Here is a 23,953-nt window from a genome sequence, read left to right as displayed (position 1 = left end):
CTCGGGTAGTCCCTCACACATGACATGGTTAAACAACCGCGCAAGAACCTCTAACAGTAAATCTCTAGCATGTATCAAGTGCTTTGCCACCAAACCATCATGATCATATGCTCTCCTAGGCCTCATTGAAACCGGCCTGTTAACTTCAAAAAGGGCGGTAGACTTTAGACTTAAACCTTATTTGCTTTCACCCATTTAATTTGTCGCCCACTTTACTTGTACTTTCAAGACACAACAAAGGGGAGTATTTCTTTATTGTTTAAAAGAGGGAATAAACGCAGTGGTTCCCTAGAAGCTGCCCCGCACAAGCTTGGCTGAATTTCAATTTTTCTGGCCCGATTTCGGCAGCATAACTGTACTAGGACCCTTCACAGTCAGTATTCCCACGCATTGAATGACTTTCCCGACGCATACAGGCACTTTGCAAAACTTGGCGAGAATCTGCAGCACGCTGAATTCTCCGTTTTCAGCCCCGAAAATGCGCCAGATCACCTGTACAGCAGTCCCCTTGCGTCCCCGAACCTCCTGGGGGTATTAGGGTCCGTTTAGGGCCAAAACCCTAAACCTGCAAAAATACACAGCAGGCTGTAATTTACTGTTTTGGGCTCCGTTTCGCGTGCCGGTCGCATCCGTAGCAAGCCCTCGAGCTCCCGCACCTGTAGGGCTACTTGCCCTTTGAATCGGACAAGATTTCTGACGTGAAACCTCCAATTCACCTGTACCTGCGGGGGATTAGCCGCTAGCTAATCCAGTACCTGTGCAAGAGGCTCTTGCCTCGGCAATCGCGCATGAACCCACACAACTGTACATTGGTCAATTGAAAAGCCCACTAGTGGGGCATAACATACTGCCATAGGGGAGAGAGAGAGCAGTGCGTAGCGTGCAGGGCATCACTCCTGGCACCGCATTGTACATAAGAGGGAAAGGAAGCACTCCATAGCTCTTAACCTGTGACAAAAACCTCAAATCAGCCTCCTCTCTCATTTTTGGCGCCCCCTTCTCTTGCCAGGAGTAGCAGAAATGCTCACAGAGTGACACCTCGCCCGATTTTCGATTTTGGCCAACGGGGCTAAAATATCTCAACTGGTGCGTCAGTTGACTTGGCAGCAGAGCAATAAAATGTTCCTCTTGTCATTCCGGAGGTAATGACGCGAACACATTTCTCGGCCCAAAATAGCAGTTCCCTAAATTTTAGGAGATGTTGCGATTGTATCTTTCTAGGTCATCTGACCCCCTTTGTACACTGCAGCCACACCCAGAATTGAAATGTAGCCTTGGTAGCAAAGGATTCCACTTTGGCTAGTCAATGACCCCACTTTGGCTAACCATAGTTTGTCCAACCTTAGTGCTCTCTTGCCCTCAGGCCTGGACTCCCTCTGAACAGTTCCACACTAGCTATGCAATGGAGGGCAGTTAGATTTCCCGAGGGGTGTTTCCAAAAAGTGAAAGTAAATAAATAATAAGAAAGAAATCAACAAAAAGGATAGATAGTAGTCACACGCTGGTGACATACCCCCCTCTTGAAATCTCAAACGTCCTCGTTTGCATCTATGTCGTACATGCTCACAGTCAACACTGATGTAATCAACACCTGTTGACACATGTACGACACATACATGCTCATTGTCAATCCTGGTGTATTAAACACCTCGTCGACACATGTATTGCCTGCGTGTGAACCCTGTCCCAATGACATAGTGGTAGCTTCGCACTCTGCCATTGCTTTGAGTCACTAACTTTCCGATGACAAAATGGTAGCTACACTTTTTGCCACTGTCTTATAGTACACATTGGACCCAATAACACTTTCGAGCATACCCAAACCGATAGTTTAAGAATGCAGTTACACATGTACCCTTTAATAGAAGCAATTACTGTATCCTTGACAAACTGACAAGAAATACTCACTTCTATAGCTCTAACCAAATTTTGGACTTTCCATAAGAGCAATTGCCAAATTGACAATGTGTACAGCTCTAAGATTTATGTAACAAGTATTTCATTTGAGCTCAGTTTAAATACCATGTACATCATTTCTTTTAGAAGCCATTGTCACACTGACAATCCATGTAGCTTTGAAACTCAAGGGGTCAAGACTCAAGGTCGGTTGCAAATCGAAGGCTTCAAGGTAAAGTCATAACACAGTTGGTGACTCTGCAAGTTCACCTTCTTCCATCCACTTAGCATCCATGGGTGGATAGTTTTTGAACTTTACCAAGTAACGCCTAGCAACCTTGCCTTTCACTTTTCTTTCTTTATGTGCCAAAATTTGTTCGGGGACCAAGATCTCGTCAAGTTTCTAGACTTCCGGCTGATCTTCAACTGGCATATCCTCTGGCACATCCCCCAGATAAGGTTTGAGAAGACTCACATGAAACGCATTGTGAATCTTCCAACTGTCAGGCAATTTCAGCCTATATGCAACATCACTGATTATGTCGCACACTTGAAAAGGCCTATAGTAACGCATGCTAAGCTTTGGAAACAGTCTTTCCTTGCCCTTCATCTTCTTTAACCTTGCCTTTTCAAAGCGTAGAAGCACCCAATCACCAAGTGAAAATACCACTTCACGACGGGGACGATTAGCTGCTTTCTTTTGCTTTGCCTGAGTCTTTTCTAAGGCCACTTTGACCTTCTTGTACATTTCATCCATGTCTTGAACATACTTATCTGCTTCAAATATCTTGTCCTTTGTATGCAGTATGGGAGGAACTTTCTTGCCACCTTCAACTATCTCAAAAGGTGCCTTGCCAGTTGATGAATGCACTGTATTATTGTATGCATACTCCACCAATGGCAAATACTGCTCCCACTTTCCTTCATGCTCTGACACGTAGCACTTTAGTAGATCTAGGACAGTAGAATTTGCCTCTTCTGACTGCCCATCTGTTTGAGGATGAAATGACGAAGAGAATTTGAGCGTGGTGCCCATATTCTCAAACAAGTCTCTCCAGAACAAACTTGTCATGCATGGATCACGGTCGCTAACAATCGACTGTGACATGCCATGATACTTGAAAATATTGCTCATAAACAAGCGTGCCTTTTGATCTGGCTTTATCTTCTTCCTAACAGGAATAAAATGAGCCTGCTTGCTGAATTTGCAAATGATGGTCCAAATACCATCGTTTCCTGTATGCGTTCTCGGAAGATAAAAGATAAAATCCATAGCAATACTTTCCCATGGTTTATCTGGAATAGGTATTGGTTGCAATAACCTTGGTGCCTTTTGCCTATCAAACTTGACCTTCTGGCAAATTAGGCATTCTCGCACAAAGGCATCTACATGTCTTCTCAATGTAGGCCAGTAGAAGAATGTCTCAACCGCTTTAACTGTAGCATCGATACCACGATGCCCTGCATACGGTGGGACATGACTCTCTTCCATAACTTTGCGTCGCAATGGCTTTGTGACACACAATCTGCCATGCATCATCATGAACCCATCTCTGAGAAGATAGTGTTCATGACGTTGTCCATCCATTAGCTGCTCGAAGACCCTTGCAAAATTTTCATCATTTGCATACTGTTCCCTCATATCATCAAGTTCATGATGATAAGGAATTGACACAGCTGAAATTTGTGGCTTCCTTGACAAGGCATCAGCCACAACGTTCTTCTTGCCTTCCACATGCACAATGTGAAAGTGGAACATGGACAAGATATTTGCCCATCGCATATGCTTCTCAGATAACTTTGCCTGTGTCAAGAAGTATCGCAAGGTCTGATGGTCCGTTTGGACAACAAAGTCTGCACCTAGCAGGTAGTGTTTCCAACTTAAGAGCGCATGAATCACGGCCTGCAATTCTTTTTCATAGACTTGCATTGTCTTTTCTGGCCCTTGCAAGATTCTACTCTCATAGGCTACTACCCTGCCATCTTGCATTAGCACTGCACCAATGCTACTACCACAGGCGTCACACTGGACCACAAATGACTTCCTAAGATCTGGCAACACAATGACTAGATCTGAAGTCATCTTTTCGTTTAAGAGATTAAAAGCTGAAATCTCTTTCTGTGTCCATCTAAAGGTGACTGCCTTCTTTTGAAGAGCATGTAAAGGTGAAGCAATCTCAGCGAAATTTCGGATAAACCTTCTGTAATAGGAGCATAGTCCCAAGAAACTTCGGACATCGTGCACCGTCTTCAAATCTGGCCATGACTTGATCGCTTCAATTTTTGCAGGATCCATTCTGACACCATCCTTTGAGACAATGTGTCCAAGAAAATGAATCTCTTCCAGAAAAAAATCACTTTTCTTTGCATTGATGAGCAACCTATGGCTGCGTAGCTCTTTGAATACAATGGCCAAGTGATGCCTATGCTCCTCTTCATTCTTTGAGTAGACTATCATGTCGTCAAAGAATGTATCAACAAACTGCTGGTGTGGACGGAAAATTCTGTCCATCATCCTATGAACGTAGCAGGAGCATTTGTGAGACCAAAGGGCATCACTAAAACTTCGTAAAGGCCAAACGTTGTTCTAAAAGCAGTCTTGTGCACATCCTCTGATCTAATGCGGATCTGATGGTACCCACTCTTTAGATCTATCTTGCTAAACATAGCTGCTGCTCCTAATTTGTCCAGAATATCATCAATTCTGGGTATAGGGAACCTATTCTTGATGGTATTCTTGTTCAGTGCACGGTAGTCGATGCACATACGCCATGAGCCATCCTTTTTCTGCACCAACAACACTGGAGAACAGAATGGAGATGAACTGGGCTGAATTAGTCCCTTTTCTAACAGCTCTTGTACTTCGCTCATTATCTCTTTCTGCTGAGCCGCACTAACCTTGTACGGAGGCTTATTTGGTGGGCTACTGCCTGCCACCAAATCTATCGCATGGTCCTCGGGTCTCTCTGGCGGTAATTGAGACGGTAATGAATCGGAAAAACAGTCACTATACTGTTGTAAAAACATTGACCTTTCTTTATCTAGCACAGATAAATTTGATTCATCACAATCTGACACTTCACGTGCAAAAATCAAGTACGCAGAAAGATGCTTTTTCATTACAGAAGTAATAGCAGAAGCTGATACAGTGGGAATAGACTCCCCTTTAAGCTTTACATCCAGAATGTGAGTCTTTCCCCTGCTCTGTACAATGATCTTTTTGTTGTAGACATCCATGATTCCCTGTACACGAAACAACCAAGGAATACCTAACAACACATCTCATCCGTCCAGTGGCATGATGTAAAATTCTTCAGCATCTACATAGGACTGGATATGTAGACGCAACTTTCCGATGATAGGTGTCACAGCCTCTGTATGGCCAAGACATGCCAAACCTGCCTCTGCTGTATACCCCATCTCTTCAGGTCTGATTCCCAACTTTGAAGCCAATTATGGGGAAATGAAGTTGGCTTTGGCACCGGGATCAAAGAAGATAAGCACTGTTTGATCCCTGACCTTTCCCCATGGTCTGCAAAGCTCACTTGCATCTGAATTTGGCTTGTCGCCCACCATATCTGGCACTAGACCAGCCATGGGCTTCTTTTCTTTCCTGTCCTCCTTGTCTTAAGAATCAGCTGGCCTTTTCTTTGTAGGACAATTGTAAGCAATGTGGCCAGGTTGGTCACAGATAAAGCATTTGTTCTCTGACCTCAGGACCTTCTTTTGCTCTTCTGACTTGCGAGGAAAACGTCTTTTCCATTTCTTTGCTGGCCCCTTTTCTGATTCAGCCGTAGCTTTGCCTTTCCCTGCGTTGGCTGGCTCCTGAGTCCCTTTTGGAACCTCATTGGGAACGTGCTTCTTTGCTGAATTTTTCTTGGCTGATCCTTCCTTGACGCCAGTATTAAATTCACAATCTTCTCCCTTGAGCTGCGTCAAAGTAGTGACTTTGGTCTTCGTGCAGTACTTTCTCAATCCTTTGGGTAGGCCACAACAGTATTTTTCAATCTGTTCTGTCAATGGCACAAACCTATAGGAAGTTACTGGAAGTAGAGCTTTCCAAAACTTCCGATTGTAGTCATCCAGATTCTTGCAAGTAGCAGCATTAAGTTGGTGCCATTCTGTCATGACATCTGCTTCAAAGTCATCAGATAACCATGCTGCTGCAAAAATCTGCTTGAAGTAAATCCATGTGGACGGAGCTTGCCCTTGAAGCAATAAAGTTGTCCACCATTGTCCCGCATTCCCTGTCAAGAAAGTGGCTGCCTTGCGGACCTTTGAAGCCTCTGTAAAGTTTCCCCTTGCATAGGCCTTGTCAAACTGCTGGAGGAATGAGAGAGCCTTCTTCCTGTCATCAAACCCTGTAAAGGTCGTGAATGTCACACCTTTGCCACCTTTGTACGGAGTTGGCCTCTCCAGCGGCCTTAAGTTGTCATATGGAAGTGACTGAAACATGGGAACACTATTAGGGTTCATCTGTGTTCCTTGACCGCTATTAAGTAGAACTGGAAATGCCATATTTGGCTGTTGATTTATAATTCCAGCCATACCAAAATTTGCAAATGGCATCCCAAATTGGCCCTGAGTGCTTTGAAACCCTGGTAGCATGCCCGTGACACCATACATGGGGTTGGGCATCATTGTTTGAGCACCCCCGAACACTGTTCCTGGCGTGTAAAACTGATTTCCAGGTGCATGATCAGCCATGCTCTGGAATATCGATCCACCTCCAAAATAGCCAGGGTGTACCGAAGGTGGTGGGAAGACTTGTTACATAGCCTGTAGGTTGCTTCCCTGCCCATTAGAACCGGCTATAGGCTGCTGAAAAGTGGCTGGCTGAACTGGTACAGCTTGAAAGACTGGCATCTCAGCCACCTGTTCTTGCACCTTAGGCACAGGTTGTGGAGACCGCATATTCTCCATCAAGTGTACAGGTGTTTCCATTGACTTTGCAGTATGAATCACCTGTGCTTGAGCCTTAACAGGCTTTTGAATATGATCCAGTGACCCAACTTGCTGAGACGGAAGAGGAGGTTGCAGAAAGGCTAAAAACCTCGTGTTCTGCATTACTTGTGTGAACATAGCCACAACAATAGCCAACTGGGTCCTGAATATATCATCATCCGTCTATGGTGGTCTTGAAGACTCACCCACTTCATGTGTCTGTTGACCCTGCGAAGAGGAAACCTCTTCAGTCACATCAGCCATAATTGGTTTTCCCTGTGTCTGATCTATGATCCCCTGTGTCTTCAAGCCCAAACTGACCAAGGCTCACTTCTATGGGAAAAAGTGATTTAATCCCAGGGATGGAACCATGAAACTGGCCTGTTAACTTCAAAAAGCGCGGTAGACTTTAGACTTAGATCTTATTTGCTTTCACCCATTTAATTTGTCGCCCACTTTACCTGTACTTTCAAGACACAACAAAGGGGAAAGGGATACAGGCTGCTAGATTGCACCTGTATGACAAGACCGACACCAGATTGGCCCCTAACTTAGGCGTCCCTTTCGGTATTTCTTTATTGTTTAAAAGAGGGAATAAACGCTGTGGTTCCCTACAAGCTGCCCCGCACAAGCTTGGCTGAAGTTCAACTGTTCCGGCCCGATTTCGGCGGCATAACTGTACTAGGACCCTTCACAATCAGTATTCCCACGCATTGAATGACTTTCCTGACGCATACGGACACTTTGCAAAACCTGGCGAGAATCTGCAGCACACTGAATTCTCTGTTTTCAGCCCCGAAAATGCGCTAGATCGCCTGTACAGCGGTCCCCTCGCGTCCCCGAACCTCCTGGGGGTATTAGGGTCCGTTTAGGGCCAAAACCCTAAACCTGCAAAAATACACAGCAGGTTGTAATTTACTGTTTTGGGCTCCGGTTCGCGTGCCGGTTGCATCCGTAGCAAGCCCTCGAGCTTCCGCACCTGTAGGGCTACTTGCCCTTTGAATCGGACGAGATTTCTGACGTGAAACCTCTCCGAATTCACCTGTACTTGCGGGGGATTAGCCGCTAGCTAATCTAGTACCTGTGCAAGAGGCTCTTGCCTCGGCAATCGCGCATGAACCCACACAACTGTACATTGGTCAATTGAAAAGCCCACTAGTGGGGCATAACATACTGCCATAGGGGAGAGAGAGAGCAGTGCGTAGCGTGAAGGGCATCACTCCTGGCACCGCGTTGTACATAAGAGGGAAAAGAAGCACTCCATAGCTCTTAACCTGTGACAAAAACTTCAAATCAGCCTCCTCTCTCATTTTAGGTGCCCCCTTCTCTGGCCAGGAGTAGCAGAAATGCTCACAGAGTGACACCTTGCCCGGTTTCCGATTTTGGCCAACGGGGCTAAAAATATCTCAACTGGTGCGTCAGTTGACTTGGCAGCAGAGCAATAAAATGTTCCTCTTGTCATTCCGGAGGTAATGACGCGAATACATTTCTCGGCCCAAAATAGCAGTTCCCTAAATTTTAGGATATGCTGCCATTGTATCTTTCTAGGTCATCTGACCCCCTTTGTACATTGCAGCCACACCCAGAACTGAAATGTAGCCTTTGTAGCAAAGGATTCCACTTCGGCTAGTCAATGACCCCACTTTGGCTAACCATAGTCTTTGTCCAACCTTAGTGCTCTCTTGCCCTCAGGCCTGGACTCCCTCTGAACAGTTCCACACTAGCTATGCAATGCAAGGAAGTTAGATTTCCCGAGGGGTGTTTCCAAAGAGTGAAAGTAAATAAATAATAAGAAAGAAATCAACAAAAAGGATAGATAGTAGTCACACGCTGGTGACACTCATCCTGTCAATGGCGTTCTTCACCATCTCAGTGGTAAAGTAGGTACTAGTGGCTGGACATGGCTCTAGAGGGTCTGGTAATGGTGGTTGCCCAGGTACTGTATATAATGATGTTGCATACTCACCCCAAATCTCGGGAGAAGTAATCATTGGAGGAGGTGAGTGCTCATGGAAGAGACGCCAGGCCTCACCTGAATCTCGACTGAAAAAGAGCTGATAAAAATCACGTTCCATCTGGGCTAAAAAGGCCCGCTTCTTCCGTCGCACTAAACGCGAAAGGGCAATCCGAGACTGTCTGTATGTAATGACTCCAAGTATAAGCTCGCTCTGAATCTGAACTCTCATCTCTCTGCACTCCTCATCATACCAACTATTCTGAGGCATGTTCCCAGAACGTCTTCTCTGATTTGGTTGAGTGTGTGGGTATGCCTCTACTGCTGTCCCATGCAAGATCTCCGGCAATAGAGTGGTGATCTCCTCCACGGTATATACAGGCTACATCGGCCTGTAAATCTCCTCCACATAAACTGAGTCCGTCTCGAAAGTATACCCCGTGTGCGCAATCCTCCGTGGTGTCTGAGAGGCACTATACTGGAAAGAGACTGAAAAAGTCAGGAGAGCATGGTCGGTCCACTGCTACTCCAACGGGTCTAGGTCCCACACTGAGATCTTGAATACTAGAGATGAAGCTCGGTGAAGTCATGACATAGTCCACTGTACTAGCCCCATGTCTGTGTGGAAAGCATGTGAATCCCCCAGACGAAGGAAAAATCTCTAGACCATTAAGTATGGCCAAACCATGCGTAGTCGTCATCTCCATGAGATATCTCCCATACTCTGTGTGCTCTCTATCCTGTGAGTGTCTGTCAAGCCCCATCTCCGATATATCTCTCTCTAAGCATCTCCTCTGAGGTATCATAAAATACTGTTTGGGAGTTCGCCGTCCTGGCATAAAAGTCTCCCAAGAGAATGATATCTCCATCTCTAGAGAACTCCCATATGTCATCATCAAGTCTAGAGAACTCCCATATGTCATCATCAAGTCTAGAGAACTCCCATATGTCATCATCAAGTATATATATATATATATATATATATATATATATATATATAAATAATATACATGTATATACATGTATATATATATATATATATATATATACATGTATATACGTATATATATGTACGTATATGTATATATATGTACGTATATATATATATATATATATATATATATATATATATATATATATATATATATATATATATATATATATATATATATATATATATATATACATGTATATATATGTACGTATATATATATATATATATATATATATATATATATAGAGAGAGAGAGAGAGAGAGAGAGAGAGAGAGAGAGAGAGAGAGAGAGAGAGAGAGAGAGAGAGAGAGCTGACATGGCACGGCGGAGTTCCGTGCCCATATGCACTGGCCCCAAAGACTGGCGCCCCTTCCGGTATTTCTTTATTATTACGAGTCGCAACAGTACAACTCTTGGGGGTCCTTTGCTCTCAGACTCTGTGTCCAAATGCTCTGTAGAGTGAGGCCCAAGGGCACTTATAAATAGTACAAGGGATGCCTAAAAGTAGAGCCCCAAAAGCACTAATCCCCAAAAGCATGTGCTCCTAAAAACTAGCGCTAAAATCAGCAAAAGCAACTAGCGTAATTTGCAGAAAAATCCTTACAGTTGTGCCATGTCATCGTCCATACGGACTGCCACATCAGTATGTCAATGCATTTTACAAAAATCAGCCTCAGACTTCAAGCTTTGGGATTTGTAGGGTTTGGCCCCTCTGCCGGTGCTCAAAAGTTCTTCAAGTTGGTCAGCTCAGTTTCTCTTGTCCACTTGGCCATTTCTCTCCCAGTTGGTCATGCCACGTCATCACTTTGTGATACCCCCCTGCCTTCTCTTTAAGAGAAGAGTAATTGTCCTTGATTATGCCTGCAAAACCAACAATAAATAGTAAACCAGCCATAACTAGTTGCTTCAACGTCTGAAAACATTGATTAAGTTCATTGGTCTATCACGTTTTTAACTTTGGACGCCCTTTAGCAAAGGCATAAAGGGTTGAGCAATCTTAGTGTAGTCCTTAACGTACTTTCAAGAAAATGCGGCGAAAGACTTATGTGGTGCGTAAGTCCATGAGTTGCCGTTGTATCTCTTCGAGTTGGCATTGAAGCACAACAAGGGATGCATTGAAAGCAGGAGATGGACAAGGAGATCCCTTGAGATGAGGCCCATGCGTGTGTGTGGAGTTGCGAGGGGATGATGGTGTTTCCTCCATATTTTGATGTGTGCTAGTGGCGTCATTCTCGCCTGTGTGAGGACTCAAATTGCACCACGTTTAATGCGCTCACCAAGCAAAAAAGTGAATTGCTATAGATGTTATTCAATATTCTACTCACGGTGTAGAGAAGAGAGAAGGCACATTTGCTTAAATGAAATTAGTACCAAGAATCTCTAGGCAACCATTAGCAAAAGCCTTAACACAAAAGTATTGCAGTCTAGTTGAGCAACACTTACCCAATGGGCTTGTTGATGTTGTTTAATAGTGAAGGTAGACGTAAGGAGAAAGTACAAGTGGCAGACAAAACGAGATTTTGCTCGCACGTGGAGAAACATATTCGATATTGTTTCTCTCTCTTGGAAGGACAGATCTTTTTGTAGCTTATACTTCTTTGAGATGGCTTCCTTTTTTCTTTTCTAGGGACTTCTGGACTTGGACTTGTTGCTGGTTTACCCATTTTGGCAGATTTCTCTTCTTTTCGGTCTGAGTGGTCTTCTTTAGGGGGTTCCCCCATGCGCTTCTTCTCCTGTTGTGTAAGGTGCAACGGAATGAATGTTGTATTTTCTCAAGATTAGTGATCTTTATTGCTCAAGGTTCCTTTTAGTTCTTAGGGAAAGAGAGAGCTTTCCGTCGTGTAGAGTGCTGTGGTCACGAACAAAGTGAGTGGATATTGTGCGTGCAAGTGAATGAGACTGAGAGAAGGAGAGAGAAGAGATGCGACACCCGAGAGGTTGTAAAACCCTCCTCCGAAGGCCCCACTCTCGTCGGTGAGAGTGGTCTATTCTTTGATTGCACAAAGGTGTACAATGCGAATGCAATGGACTGATGCAAGTTGGATTATGCCGATGACGACGACGGTGATGACGACGGCGACTTGATGGCTGAAATCTGTGAACTTTTATCTGCTATTTTTCGGGACTGTTTCGGTGGCTGAAAATGACTGTTTTGGCTGCGTTTCTATGGCTGAAAATGGAGGAACATCTGCAACCTTCTTGGGGCTGATCTGCTGTGCTTCATCTGCTGATAATCCTGCGTTTTTCAATGCTGAATGGCTGATCCAAAAACGCTGGAATGGCAGAGGTGCTGCTGCGTTTTATGGCTGAAAACGCTGGTTCAAAAACGCTAAGGCTGTGGGTACTTCTGCTGCAAACTGAATGAATCTGCAACCGCTAGATGACTTGGGGGGTGAGGGCAATCAAGCAAAGGCTGAAATCGCCATGGGATCTAGTATGGCTGAGGAAAGGCAAAAACGCTACCAAGCTGAAATTGATGGCGATGATGCAAATGAGGAAACGCTGGGGATCTGGTGTTGCCCGCGGTAACTGCGAGAGCGAACGCCGGGCTGATGTCTGTATCCAAAACGCTAGGGCTCTGATGGTGTAGGTGATGATGCAAAGCCAAAATGCCAGGGGTTCTGGGGGGTACTGTTGAGAAGTTGCCTGTTGAGCGGGAAGCTCCTGCTGCCTCTTCTGCCAGAAAGTGCTAACTTGGATTTGCTTATATATTAACTTAGCAAAATTGCCCTACCTACTTTTGTTGGAAAGTCACTTAAAAATAATAAGTGAAAATAACCAATAAATAGAAAAATAGGCTAAGTGCACTGAAAAATTCCCCTAACTGATGCTAATGGATTCTGATGGGAATTCGGATGATCATACTGTGTGCAACCGGAGGATATGCATCTATGCTAAGTGACTAGGCATGCACGGTCTACGAATAGACTGACAAAAGTGCCAGATCATTGCTAATCTAACTTGATCGGACTGACTGAACCCTGCTGTGGTGTAGCTTGTCCACGGACACATAGGGTTGGGATGTGTCACGTGACATCCCCTCCTTTTCAAAGTGAGGTACTCGTACCGAATTGTATGGCGTCGAGGGAGATCGCCAACAGCATCCGGAATCCTGGAAGGGACTCTTCGCCGGCCCACTCTGCTATGTGGGTTGAGCGGTACTTGAACTTCATAAAGGTCTGCAAAGCTTGCTTCTTTGGGCCGCGCCGAAAGCGACACAAAGTCTTCTGAATCGCCTTTCTTGCTTCAACCTCGTCTAGAGTCCTGCTGCTTCCGTCTTCAAGAATCTCCATGGCTGAAAATCCTTGAAACCATCTCCAACACAAAACCATGAACATACCCATTCCATGCAAAGTGAAGGAAAAAAATCGTGTCTTCTCTAAAGACTGTGTATGCAATGTAGATGAACATAGAAACGGAGTGACAACCCGTTCATCAAACACATGCAAACAATGCGATCGAATCTTTTCTGTTTGATCAAAATCAATTAACTGTGGCAAATCACAATGGAAATGCCCATGCTTGGTGCTCATACAATCATGTGCTCGTTCAGAAACTGTGTCATGCCAAGGAAGAGACATGGAATGTGACTTCTTGACATACAAACTTTGCAGCTTTTCATGAACAATCCGCATACATTGGTGCTCATCCATGAGAGAAACGTGCTCAACATACAATATGTCATGCCTAGCAAAAGGGATCACATAACGATGCTGACTAAAATACAGGAAACCTTCACGAATGAAACACTCGAACAATGCGTGCGTATCAATCATGCGAACACATAATACTTCCTGTGATGGTTCTTTGGACCAAGGCTCGAGAGCCAAGATCGGTTCTTCTTGAATGATCGAATCGTCTTGTGGGGGTTCTTGGGACCTCGATTCGAAAGCCAAGATCGGATCTTCGTGATTGATCGAATCTACAACGAGGTTAGGTTCGCTAGGAAAAGCATCCACTAACACATCATCCTTGTGAACTGTCACGTGACACATCCCAACCCTATGTATCCGTGGACAAGCTACACCACAGCAGGGTTCAGTCAGTCCAGTCAGTTTAGATTAGCAGTGATTTGGCACTTTTGTGAGTCTATTCGTAGACCGTGCATACCCAGTCACTTAGCATAGATACATATCCTCCGGTTGCACACAGCATGATCATCGGAATTCCCATCAGAATCCATTAGCATCAGTCAGGGGAATTTTCCAATGCATTTAGCCTATTTTTCTATTGATTGGTATTTTCACTTATTATTTTTAAGTGACTTTCCAACAAAAGTAGGTAGGGCAATTTTGCTAAGTTTGTATATAAGCAAATCCAAGTTAGCACTATTTGGCAGAAGAGGCAGCAGGAGCACATGCTCAACAGGCAACTTCTCAACAGAACATTGGTGGATTCCCTCCAAGCAAGATCCCAAGCCTTGGCGTTTTCTCCAAGCAGCAGATTCCTATCCCTAGCGCTTTCAACAACATTCATCGCCGGAAAGCCAAGCCCTTGGCGTTTTTGCATCAGATCGTCGCCGGAAAGACCACCACATGCTTGGCGTTTTTCACATGCCCAGCGTTTTTGGAAATGCAAGATCAGCTAGCGTTTTTGGTCAACCTCAGTCTCTAGCGTTTTGGATTTCAGCAATAGAAAAAGTAGCAGATTCAGCCCACAAGAAGTAGCAGATTCAGCCCCCAGATTGGTTGTAGATGATCCCTCATTTTCAGCCATAAAAACGCAGCAAAACAGTCATTTTCAGCCACCGAAACAGTCCCTATATTCAGTTTTTAGAAGAACTCAGATTTCAGCCATCAAGTCGCCGTCGTCATCACCGTCGTCGTCATCGGCATAGTCCCATTGCATCAGTCCATTGCATTCGCATTGTACACCTTTGTGCAATCAAAGTAGACCACTCTCGCCGACGAGAGTGGGGCCTTCGGAGGAGGGTTTTACAACCTCTCGGTGTCGTATCTCTTCTCTCTCCTTCTCTCAGTCTCATTCACTTGCACGCACAATCCATTCACTTTGTTCGTGATCATAGCACTCTCCATAAGACGGAAAGCTCTCTCTTTCCCTAAGAACTAAAAGGAACCTTGAGCAATAAGGATCACTAATCTTGAGAAAATACAACATTCATTCCGTTGCACCTAACATGAACAATCACATCATCTTCATGCAATTCATCATGCTTGTGAGAAATCACATCTTGATCATGCAAATCATCATGCTTGTCATTGTCATCCAAATCATTATGCAAATCATTGGCATCCAAATCATCATGCTTATCATTGTCATTCAAATCATCATGCAAATCATTGTCATTCAAATCATCATCATGCTTCACACAATCATGCAAATCCTGTGTATCCTGCTTTGGAGAAGGAGAGACTGAGAGAGTCTCCTTTTCGTGATTCTGTGCAAAGTACGTCCGTACTTGAGAAAAAAGTCGCAACATCTCTTTGTTCTGTCGGTCGCTCTGTTCTTTGAGGGCTTTGTTCTTACGATCAAATTCTGCTTGTCTTGCTTGGTTCTCTTCGTGTCTGCGTTCCATTTTTGCTTTTCTTTCTTTGAATTCACGATCCAATGCGGCTTGTCGTTCTTTGGCTTCCAAGCGTGCTTGCTCACGCTCACGCGCTATGGTTGCCATTCTTACTGCATTTCTTGCTTTGCGTTGTAAAGTCTGTTTCATAAACAACAGTTCCAACTCCTCCATTGGAGTTAGTGCAATCAGTGTCGTAGATGGGGAAAGGTCAGAAAAACCTCCTGGTCGGGAAAATTCTTCTTCGCCTCTCTCATGCTCATCACCTCCAAGCGAAGTATCCATTCCGCTTCGAGTGATGACCATTCTGCAATCGTCGGTTCTTGTGGGTTCTTGGGGTCTTGGGTTCTTAAGTCCCCGAGGAACTTGGGTTCTTGAGGGTCTTGAGGTCCTTGATTCGTGAGAATCTATGGTTCTTGAGGTTCTTGAGGGTCTTGGGTTCTTGGGGTTCTTGAGGTTTTCGTTCGCTTGCAAATCGCATTGAAGAAGGATCTTCTCTTCACCCGAGTTCTACTCTTTTCTGCGGGCACACCCCTTGGCGGCCTTGCGCTCACACCAAGGTTGCTTTTTTCCACCTCACGTCGTTTGGCCGGCCGCTAAGTGCACGGTCTGCTCTCAATGAGTGAAAAGAGACACAAGGGGAGGCTGGACAAGCCCTTCTTTCTTGGGATTTCTGTCACTCTTCAACAAAACACGATTAGGAATCGCCACGCCCAAGTAAACTTGGGTTCGTGCGATTGCAACAAGCAAAAAAAATTTTCTTGTGGTTCTTGTGGTTCTTTCCTTGAGTAATGCAGAACACTTCCAAAGCTCTGATACCAATGTAATGTGCAGCGGAATGAATATTGTATTTTCTCAAGGTTAGTGATCTTTATTGCTCAAGGTTCCTTTTAGTTCTTAGGGAAAGAGAGAGCTTTCCGTCGTGTAGAGTGCTATGGTCACGAACAAAGTGAGTGGATATTGTGCGTGCAAGTGAATGAGACTGAGAGAAGGAGAGAGAAGAGATACGACACCCGAGAGGTTGTAAAACCCTCCTCCGAAGGCCCCACTCGTCGGCGAGAGTGGTCTATTCTTTGATTGCACAAAGGTGTACAATGCGAATGCAATGGACTGATGCAAGTTGGACTATGCGGATGACGACGACGGCGACTTGATGGCGAAATTTGTGAACTTTTATCTGCTATTTTTCGGGACTGTTTCTGTGGCTGAAAATGACTTTTGGCTGCGTTTTTATGGCTGAAAATGGAGGAACATCTGCAACCTTCTTGGGGCTGATCTGCTGTGCTTCATCTGCTGATAATCGTGCGTTTTTCAATGCTGAATGGCTGATCCAAAAACGCTGGAATGGCAGAGGTGATGCTGCGTTTTATGGCTGAAAACGCTGGTTCAAAAACGCTAAGGCTGTGGGTACTTCTGCTGCAAACTGAATGAATCTGCAACCGCTAGATGACTTGGGGGGTGAGGGCAATCAAGCAAAGGCTGAAATCGCCATGGGATCTAGTATGGCTGAGGAAAGGCAAAAACGCCACGAGGCTGAAATTGATGGCGATGATGCAAATGAGGAAACGCTGGGGATCTGGTGTTGCCCGCGGTAATTGCGAGAGGGACGTCGGGCTGATGTCTGTATCCAAAACGCTAGGGCTCTGATGGTGTAGGTGATGATGCAAAGCCAAAACGCCAGGGGTTCTGGGGGGTATTGCTGAGAAGTTGCCTGTTGAGCAGGAAGCTCCTGCTGCCTCTTCTGCCAGAAAGTGCTAACTTGGGTTTGCTTATATATTAACTTAGCAAAATTGCCCTACCTACTTTTGTTGGAAAGTCACTTAAAAATAATAAGTGAAAATAACCAATACATAGGAGAATAGGCTAAATGCAGTGGAAAATTCCCCTAACTGATGCTAATGGATTCTGATGGGAATTCGGATGATCATACTGTGTGCAACCGGAGGATATGCATCTATGCTAAGTGACTGGGCATGCACGGTCTACGAATAGACTCACAAAAGTGCCAGATCACTGCTAATCTAACTTGATCGGATTGACTGAACCCTACTGTGGTGTAGCTTGTCCACGGACACATAGGGTTGGGATGTGTCACGTGACATGTTGCTACACTTTGTTTCTCTATCTCAGTGGTGATTGTCATCAATGAGCTATTCGACGCTCATTTTGGGTCCCTTCCTAAATAATTTTTCAGTAACTTGTTTGGTAGTTGGTTATTTCATCAACCTCCTTTTGTGACTTCTCAACCTTGGTTATCATCAAATTGGTGTTGTACGGGTTGTCGTTTTGTGGGTTTGGTGCTCATTCCTGGGATTTTTTTGTCCTCCAGATTTGTCAACATTTGTTGTTGAGGGGGGTTATGAGAGTTATCTTCACCTTGCAAATGTTTTTCCTTTTGCCTATAGGCTTCTCATCACACGTGCACCAACCCTTAGTTGTAGGATGGCCACCCGTACACTTGCTGGACGAGGATCTTAGACACATGTAGGGTATGGACCCACACCGCCCGTCTCAGGCCTGTTTTGACCATTTTCATAGTTTTAGGATGATGATTTTAGTTTTGGTCGTAGTATTTAACGAAGATATTTGCCCGAACTTGCCTTGGCTCACTATATATGTGGCCTAGGGGGCTCTCTGTCCTTTGTCTTCTATCATTCTGAGACTGTCATTTGGAGTTAGTGGGCTCGCCCCCTTGTGCCATTGTCTCTTTCCTCTCTCCTTCCAGTGCACGCTCTCTCTCTTCCATGAACTACAGTACGGCAAGTGTATTTACAAATTGTTATTTATGAGCAGTGTTTCTCCTTAAACATATTTGACTTAAGCTGTTTTGCTCTGTTTACAGATGGGTTAAGTTTCTTTCTTTTCAGAATTACTGAACTCTTAAAAAGTGTGATTTTCATTGTCAGTTTTTTTCTTTCAATCGTGCTATTTGCATGACATATCAAGTATCTGAACACGTAGAGGATATATATTCTTTGGCTCATGTGGAGCTCATGCATAGTAGTGGAGTCCACACAACCTAGCAGCGAGTCAAGTTGGTGGTATTGTGAATGTCTTCACATTCTACATCTTGCATGCTGATTAATAATAGTTTTATCTGCCCTATCTTGGTATTATCAGATTCTGCAAGTAGGAATTTATCGACAGGGATACGGTTATTTCAAAGAAAATGTCCAATTCGGTTTTTATTGTACACTGAAGATGTATCATATTCTCAGATGAACTGGTATTGCTTGTTTGAAGATGGGCCGAATTGGACAGCAGCTTGGTATTCAGTTTGTGATCTCAACTGGTGATAATTTCTACCAAACTGGACTTCAGGGGGCGAGTGACCCTACGTTTGCAGCTTCTTTTACAAATGTCTATACTGCTCCAAGTTTGCAGACAAAGTGGTATGCAGGTTTGCAACAGGTCTCTTTTCCCCATGTTCTTATTAAGAAAGCTTAACCGTTTCATAGTTCATGGTAATACTCGTGGTGAGAAAGCTTACTGTCTCATAGTCTGTGGTTCTACATGGGGTGAAAAACATGATTGAGAGTGCTTATGGCAATATTAATTGCGAGAGTTTACTGCAAGCAAAACACCTCATCAGAAAGGGAAGTTTTTATTCCTTATTGGTGAGCACCATTATCCTTAAAGCATTAGTTAGGATTTACTACAAAAATTGAAAGAAATTAGTTGTTGTAACAATTACGTTCTGATTTGGGCATTGCATGAGAGCTCATGTGGTCGAGTGCATGGATTTGTGAGCGTGTTCATGTTTGTGCATGCACGTGCATCTGTCATAAATATATGGGTGGCAAGCATGTTGGTCAATCAGTTGAAAGGTTTTCTATGGCTTTGTGCCTTTAAGTGTTAGTTAGAGGTTTACCTTCGAGATGCTTTTGTATTCATTATTCTCATTTGTGGGCAGCCCTTGGTTGTAAGTTGGCTACCCAAATTACAGTTGTTAGGGGCATTGTACTTCTAGGGACGCCCAGGCCCCACTTTTTTTTTTTTCCTAGTCTGTAGCTGGTTTATGTGGTGTGGCTATGGGTGGCTGCCTGACTTCGTGTCAAAGGCCTATATGCAGGCATTTTCAGTCTCTGTGGGCTTTTGCCCATTCACTTGCTGAACGTGCTGAGTGTAAGTACAAAGCTGTCCACCGCTTTGTTCGCTTGCTCTAATTGTTGCATCTGCCAGATTTTTGGAGGTCATCTCTTGGGTTTTCCGCCTAACGCTAGGGAGAGAGGGCTTCTTTGTGGCTGTCCTCCGCCTTGAGAGGCTAATTCAATGTCTAGGGTTTACGGGAGACATTCAGATTATGTCCTGTATGGCCACTTGTATGCTATCTTTGATCAAGCCACTTTCCTATTCCCATATTTTATGGGTTGAAGGTATTGTTGAGGCTGCACTCCTGTTTGGGGGGGGGGGGGCATCTCCTTGATGGTAGATTTGGTGTAGCACTTGTATCAATATTTTGTGCAGAGATTGCCCATAGGGCTTGCGCCATCTCTCTCTCTCTCTCTCTCTCTCTCTCTCTCTCTCTCTCTCTCTCTCATTTCATTTCTCTCTCTCTCTCTCTCTCTCTCTCTCTCTCTCTCTCTCTCTCTCTCCCCTTGCTGCCCTGCGTGTCCGCGCGCTGCCCACCCCAGCTGTAGCAGTTCGCGGCACAGCCGCTGCTGCAGCCCCACCTGCCACTCGCCGCCCCTGCCGCCGCTGCCATTTCGCTGCCGACTCCCCCTGTTGCGTCGCTCCCGCCATTGCCCCCGCCCTGCTGCTGAACTGCCCCCAGCCTCCCCCTCTCACACAGCCATCTCACTCTCTCTCTTCTCTCTCTCTCTCTCACACCACACACACACACACACACACACACACACACACACACACACACACGGATACATACCCACACACACACTACACACATACACACGCATACATACACGTACTCCCCTTCTCCCCTCTTCTTCACAATATGAAGAGAGGGTAGCTCCAAGATACAACTATGTCTTCCCCCCATCATCAAGACGCCGAAATCGACAATGAAGACAACCTTCATGCTCACGAACAAGAGGCTTGCACAATTGGAGAAGGACATGAAAGAATGGTGGATGGAGAGAGAGATAAGGAGGGAGGAGAAAGCCACCTTCATCAAGCTATGGAACGAAGAAAAAGAGGACATGAGAGCGGAAATCCAAAACCTCAAAGAGGAGAAGGAGAGAAGGCACGGGAGAACGAGAAGGAGAGGGAGAGATGGAGGAAAGAGCAAGAAGAGATGAAGGCACAAATCGACCTCCTTCATGCTTCCATCACATCCCTCACCCCCGAGGAAGGAGAGATTAAAGAGGAGGCCAAGGAAGCCCTCAAGGAGGGAGATCACCAAAGCCCTCACCGCAAGCATTGAGGACAAAATTAGAAGCCACCAAAGAAGGATGGGTCGAAGTGGTCAAAAAGAATATCAAGAAGGTAGCAAGAGAGGAAGCCCAAAAAGATGAGGTACTCATCGTACACACAACCATCGAGGAGGAGAAAATGCGACAAGCTCGCCGTCTCAATGTGTGCGAGTGAACCGGCATCAAAGAAGAAGAAGGTCCACACCCGAGAGCGATGGGAAAGCCTTATGCAAGAAAGTGGGATACAAGGAAGAAGAGATCCCTTTCTCCAAAGTTTTGGAGAGCCGGCAAAGATCCAAAGAAGAGAGCTCTCATCCTCCAATTCCTCCCCTCCGAGGAGTCTCGAACTTCTTCTCTTCTCCGAAAGAGGGTCATCTTGAGAGGGCTAGAAGCCCCCCCGATTTATCTTGATGATGACCTCACAAAGATGCAACAAGATCACCGCCGCACGTGCATGCCTAGAGTCTCCACCAGGCCGGCAAAGAAGGGAAGAAGGCAGTATATCGAGATGGCAGGGTATCATTGATGGCAAGACCATCGCATAGGGACTCGCGGCCTGTGGGACACACGAGGAGATTCATGTCACGGTTTGGAATTGCAATGGAGACCTATGGACACACCCAGAGATAGACTTGAGGAGGTGATGAAGTCGAGACATCATCTACTTACAGAGACACACGAGACACACGCCCAGAGAGAGGGTTACCACGGATACATGGTTTCCAATGGGAGTCTATCGGGGGGATGTATGCGCCAGCACACCACTCGCGGTTCAGGAGGAGTGCTATACTTTTTAAGACAGGGGCTTCACAGCAGACTACAGATTGTTGCCCGGGACCCACAGGCCCGAAACATGTGGATTCGCCTCGAGCTCTCACGAGACAGGAATCTCTACATTGCCCTTTGCTACTTTGCTCCCACAGGCTCCAGATTCGCCCCTATTGAGCAGGAGTCACCGTACGCATGCCTCACGGAGGAGATTATGGAGTACTCCACACTGGGTGAAGTCTTCCTTATGGGAGACTTCAATGCTCGTACGCGCAGTGAGCAGTGTGAGACATATGACCACGAGGACCCAGAGGCACTACACACTCTAGATGAGGAGGCTACTATGAGAGATACAGCAGACAGAGCTCCAGTCACAGCCTACGGACGACACCTACTTCGACTTGGCTCCCAGCACCGTCTCGTTATTTATAACGGGATGGCCCAGTGGCCCACCTCAGGGGGCCTGACTTGTATGCCACATGGAGTTACAGAGGGAGGGGGGAGTACAGTCGACTATATTATGGGACCCAGGGAGGCTACACACCTTATCACATCCTTCACCATTCCACCCATACCCATCGGAGCCGACCACACATACCTCTCTTTCTCCATCACCGGAGATACCATCCCACATAGCTCCACAGCACACACTCCACACACCACCATCCATTTCACACATGAGCTAGCCTCTCTTTACTCAGCCGAGGTCAAGCATGGCCTATGCCTCCTCCACCCATCCACACCACTCTCAGTTCTCACATCACATATCTCTTCCGTTCTCCACACTTCAGCTATTAGCTCTTTTCCACACACCACTCACACAGGACGCACTCCCCCCCCCGGGACTATGCCTCAGAACCGCTGGTATGATGATGAGTGCAGAGAGTTATACCGACGCCTCCGTGCACGGCGAGCCTTAGGAGAGATCACAGAGAGAGAGGCCAGACGAGATATGAAGACGCTGACACGCCAAAAGCGGCGAGCATTCGAAGAGGCACAGGAGCTTGAGCTATACCGCCTATTCATGAGCATAGATAGCGCGACGGCATGGCGCACCCTGCGCGAGCCACGTCCGACCACAGCTATTGAGGATCCACAGATATGGCATGATTATGCAGAGCGCCTCTATGAGGTGCCAGGGCAGCCTCCTATCCCACAGCCACATGAGCCACGCCCCACGTGCTCCTCCTTCTTTACAGCAGAGATGGTAGAGAGGGCCATACGCCGCATGCAGCACAGACGATCAGCTGACCACACTGGATTACAGAGTGAGCACATCATTTATGCGGCCTCCACTATAGCCCCGTTGATTGCACATGTCTTCAACCGGGCTATAGGGGAGGGCTTCCCAGAGGAGTGGACACAGCACACCATAGTGCCTATCCACAAATCTGGCGACACCCTGGACCCAGGGAACTACAGGACTATCATGATTGGCCACACGATGGCCAAACTATATGGAGCAGTACTTGAGGCACAGCTTAGCTGCTACGCAGAGACCGAGGGTTTACGAGCTCCAAGCCAGGCAGGTTTCAGACGAGCTTTCTCCACCACTGACCACATCTTCGTTCTGCGCTGCCTCATTGATGGGGCAAAGGCGCGGAAGAAGAGGCTTTACTGCTGCTTTGTGGATTTCCGCAAGGCCTTTGACACAGTCCCACGCGAGAGACTCTTCCAGCGCCTTCACAGCATTGGGGTCCCGACAGAGATGATTTGGGCCATATATACTCTCTACGAGAGGGTGACGGGTCGGGTTCGTTGCCCAGGCGGCTTTTCAGAGACCATTGCTAGCACCATTGGTGTTAAGCAAGGATGCCCACTCTCCCCGACACTCTTTGGGCTCTACATCGACGAGATCTCCGACTACATACTACGAGCAGGGGGAGAGGGGAGCGACTTGGCAGGTACTCCGGTCCACATCATGTTATATGCTGATGATATTGTGTTGATTTCAGAGTCACCCGAGGGCTTGCAACGCCATCTTGAGGCCTTGGACGAATTCAGCACACACAAGGGGTTGACTGTGAACCTTGGCAAAACCAAGGTCATGATCTTTCACACATCCAGTGCAGTGAGGAGCGCTGCCACCTTCACAGCAGCAGGAGGACAGGTTGATGTAGTCACCTCCTATGTCTATCTTGGCATCACATTCACCAGCCTACCAGGACCCTTCACTATGAGGCAGGCTGCTGCTGACAGGCTCACCCGAGGATATGCAGCTCTGAGGAGCCCCGCACGAAGGGCTGGCTTTTTGACACCTTAGTCACCCCGGCCCTGATGTACTCGGCGGCAGTATGGGCACCAGGATTGACGGATGACCAGTGGACACAGCTTGAGAGGCCACAGGTATGTATGATCTCACGCTTGCTCCGCAGCAAGAAGACAATGCCACATGACATTATTAGAGCCGAGCTCGCCACACCACCTATGGTTGTAGAGGCATTATTCCAGACAGTCTGCTTCATCCAGAGGATGAGAGAGCTACCTCCTGACAGACTTA

At 46.0% G+C, this 23,953-nt stretch overlaps 1 protein-coding gene across 2 annotated transcripts in view; it reads left to right on the top strand.

Annotated features, from left to right (window-relative positions):
* Positions 1 to 23,953, top strand: part of LOC147439965 (purple acid phosphatase 7-like) — a 91,128-nt gene that overhangs the window by 18,080 nt on the left and 49,095 nt on the right. The window contains exon 2 of one of the 2 annotated variants that reach the window (XM_086485675.1): positions 18,557 to 18,713. In XM_086485675.1, the coding sequence (XP_086341801.1) occupies positions 18,557 to 18,713 (157 nt within the window). Of the gene's footprint in view, positions 1 to 18,531; positions 18,714 to 23,953 lie in introns of both variants that reach the window. The other variant, XM_086485676.1, reaches the window with a different exon arrangement.

The sequence above is a fragment of the Adiantum capillus-veneris genome, chromosome 16 (genome assembly GCF_014529385.1).
Source record: "Adiantum capillus-veneris isolate H3 chromosome 16, ASM1452938v2, whole genome shotgun sequence".
Lineage (NCBI taxonomy): Eukaryota > Viridiplantae > Streptophyta > Polypodiopsida > Polypodiales > Pteridaceae > Adiantum > Adiantum capillus-veneris.
The sequence above is the reverse complement of the archived record's forward strand: the minus strand, read 5'-3'. Positions and strand labels throughout refer to the sequence as shown.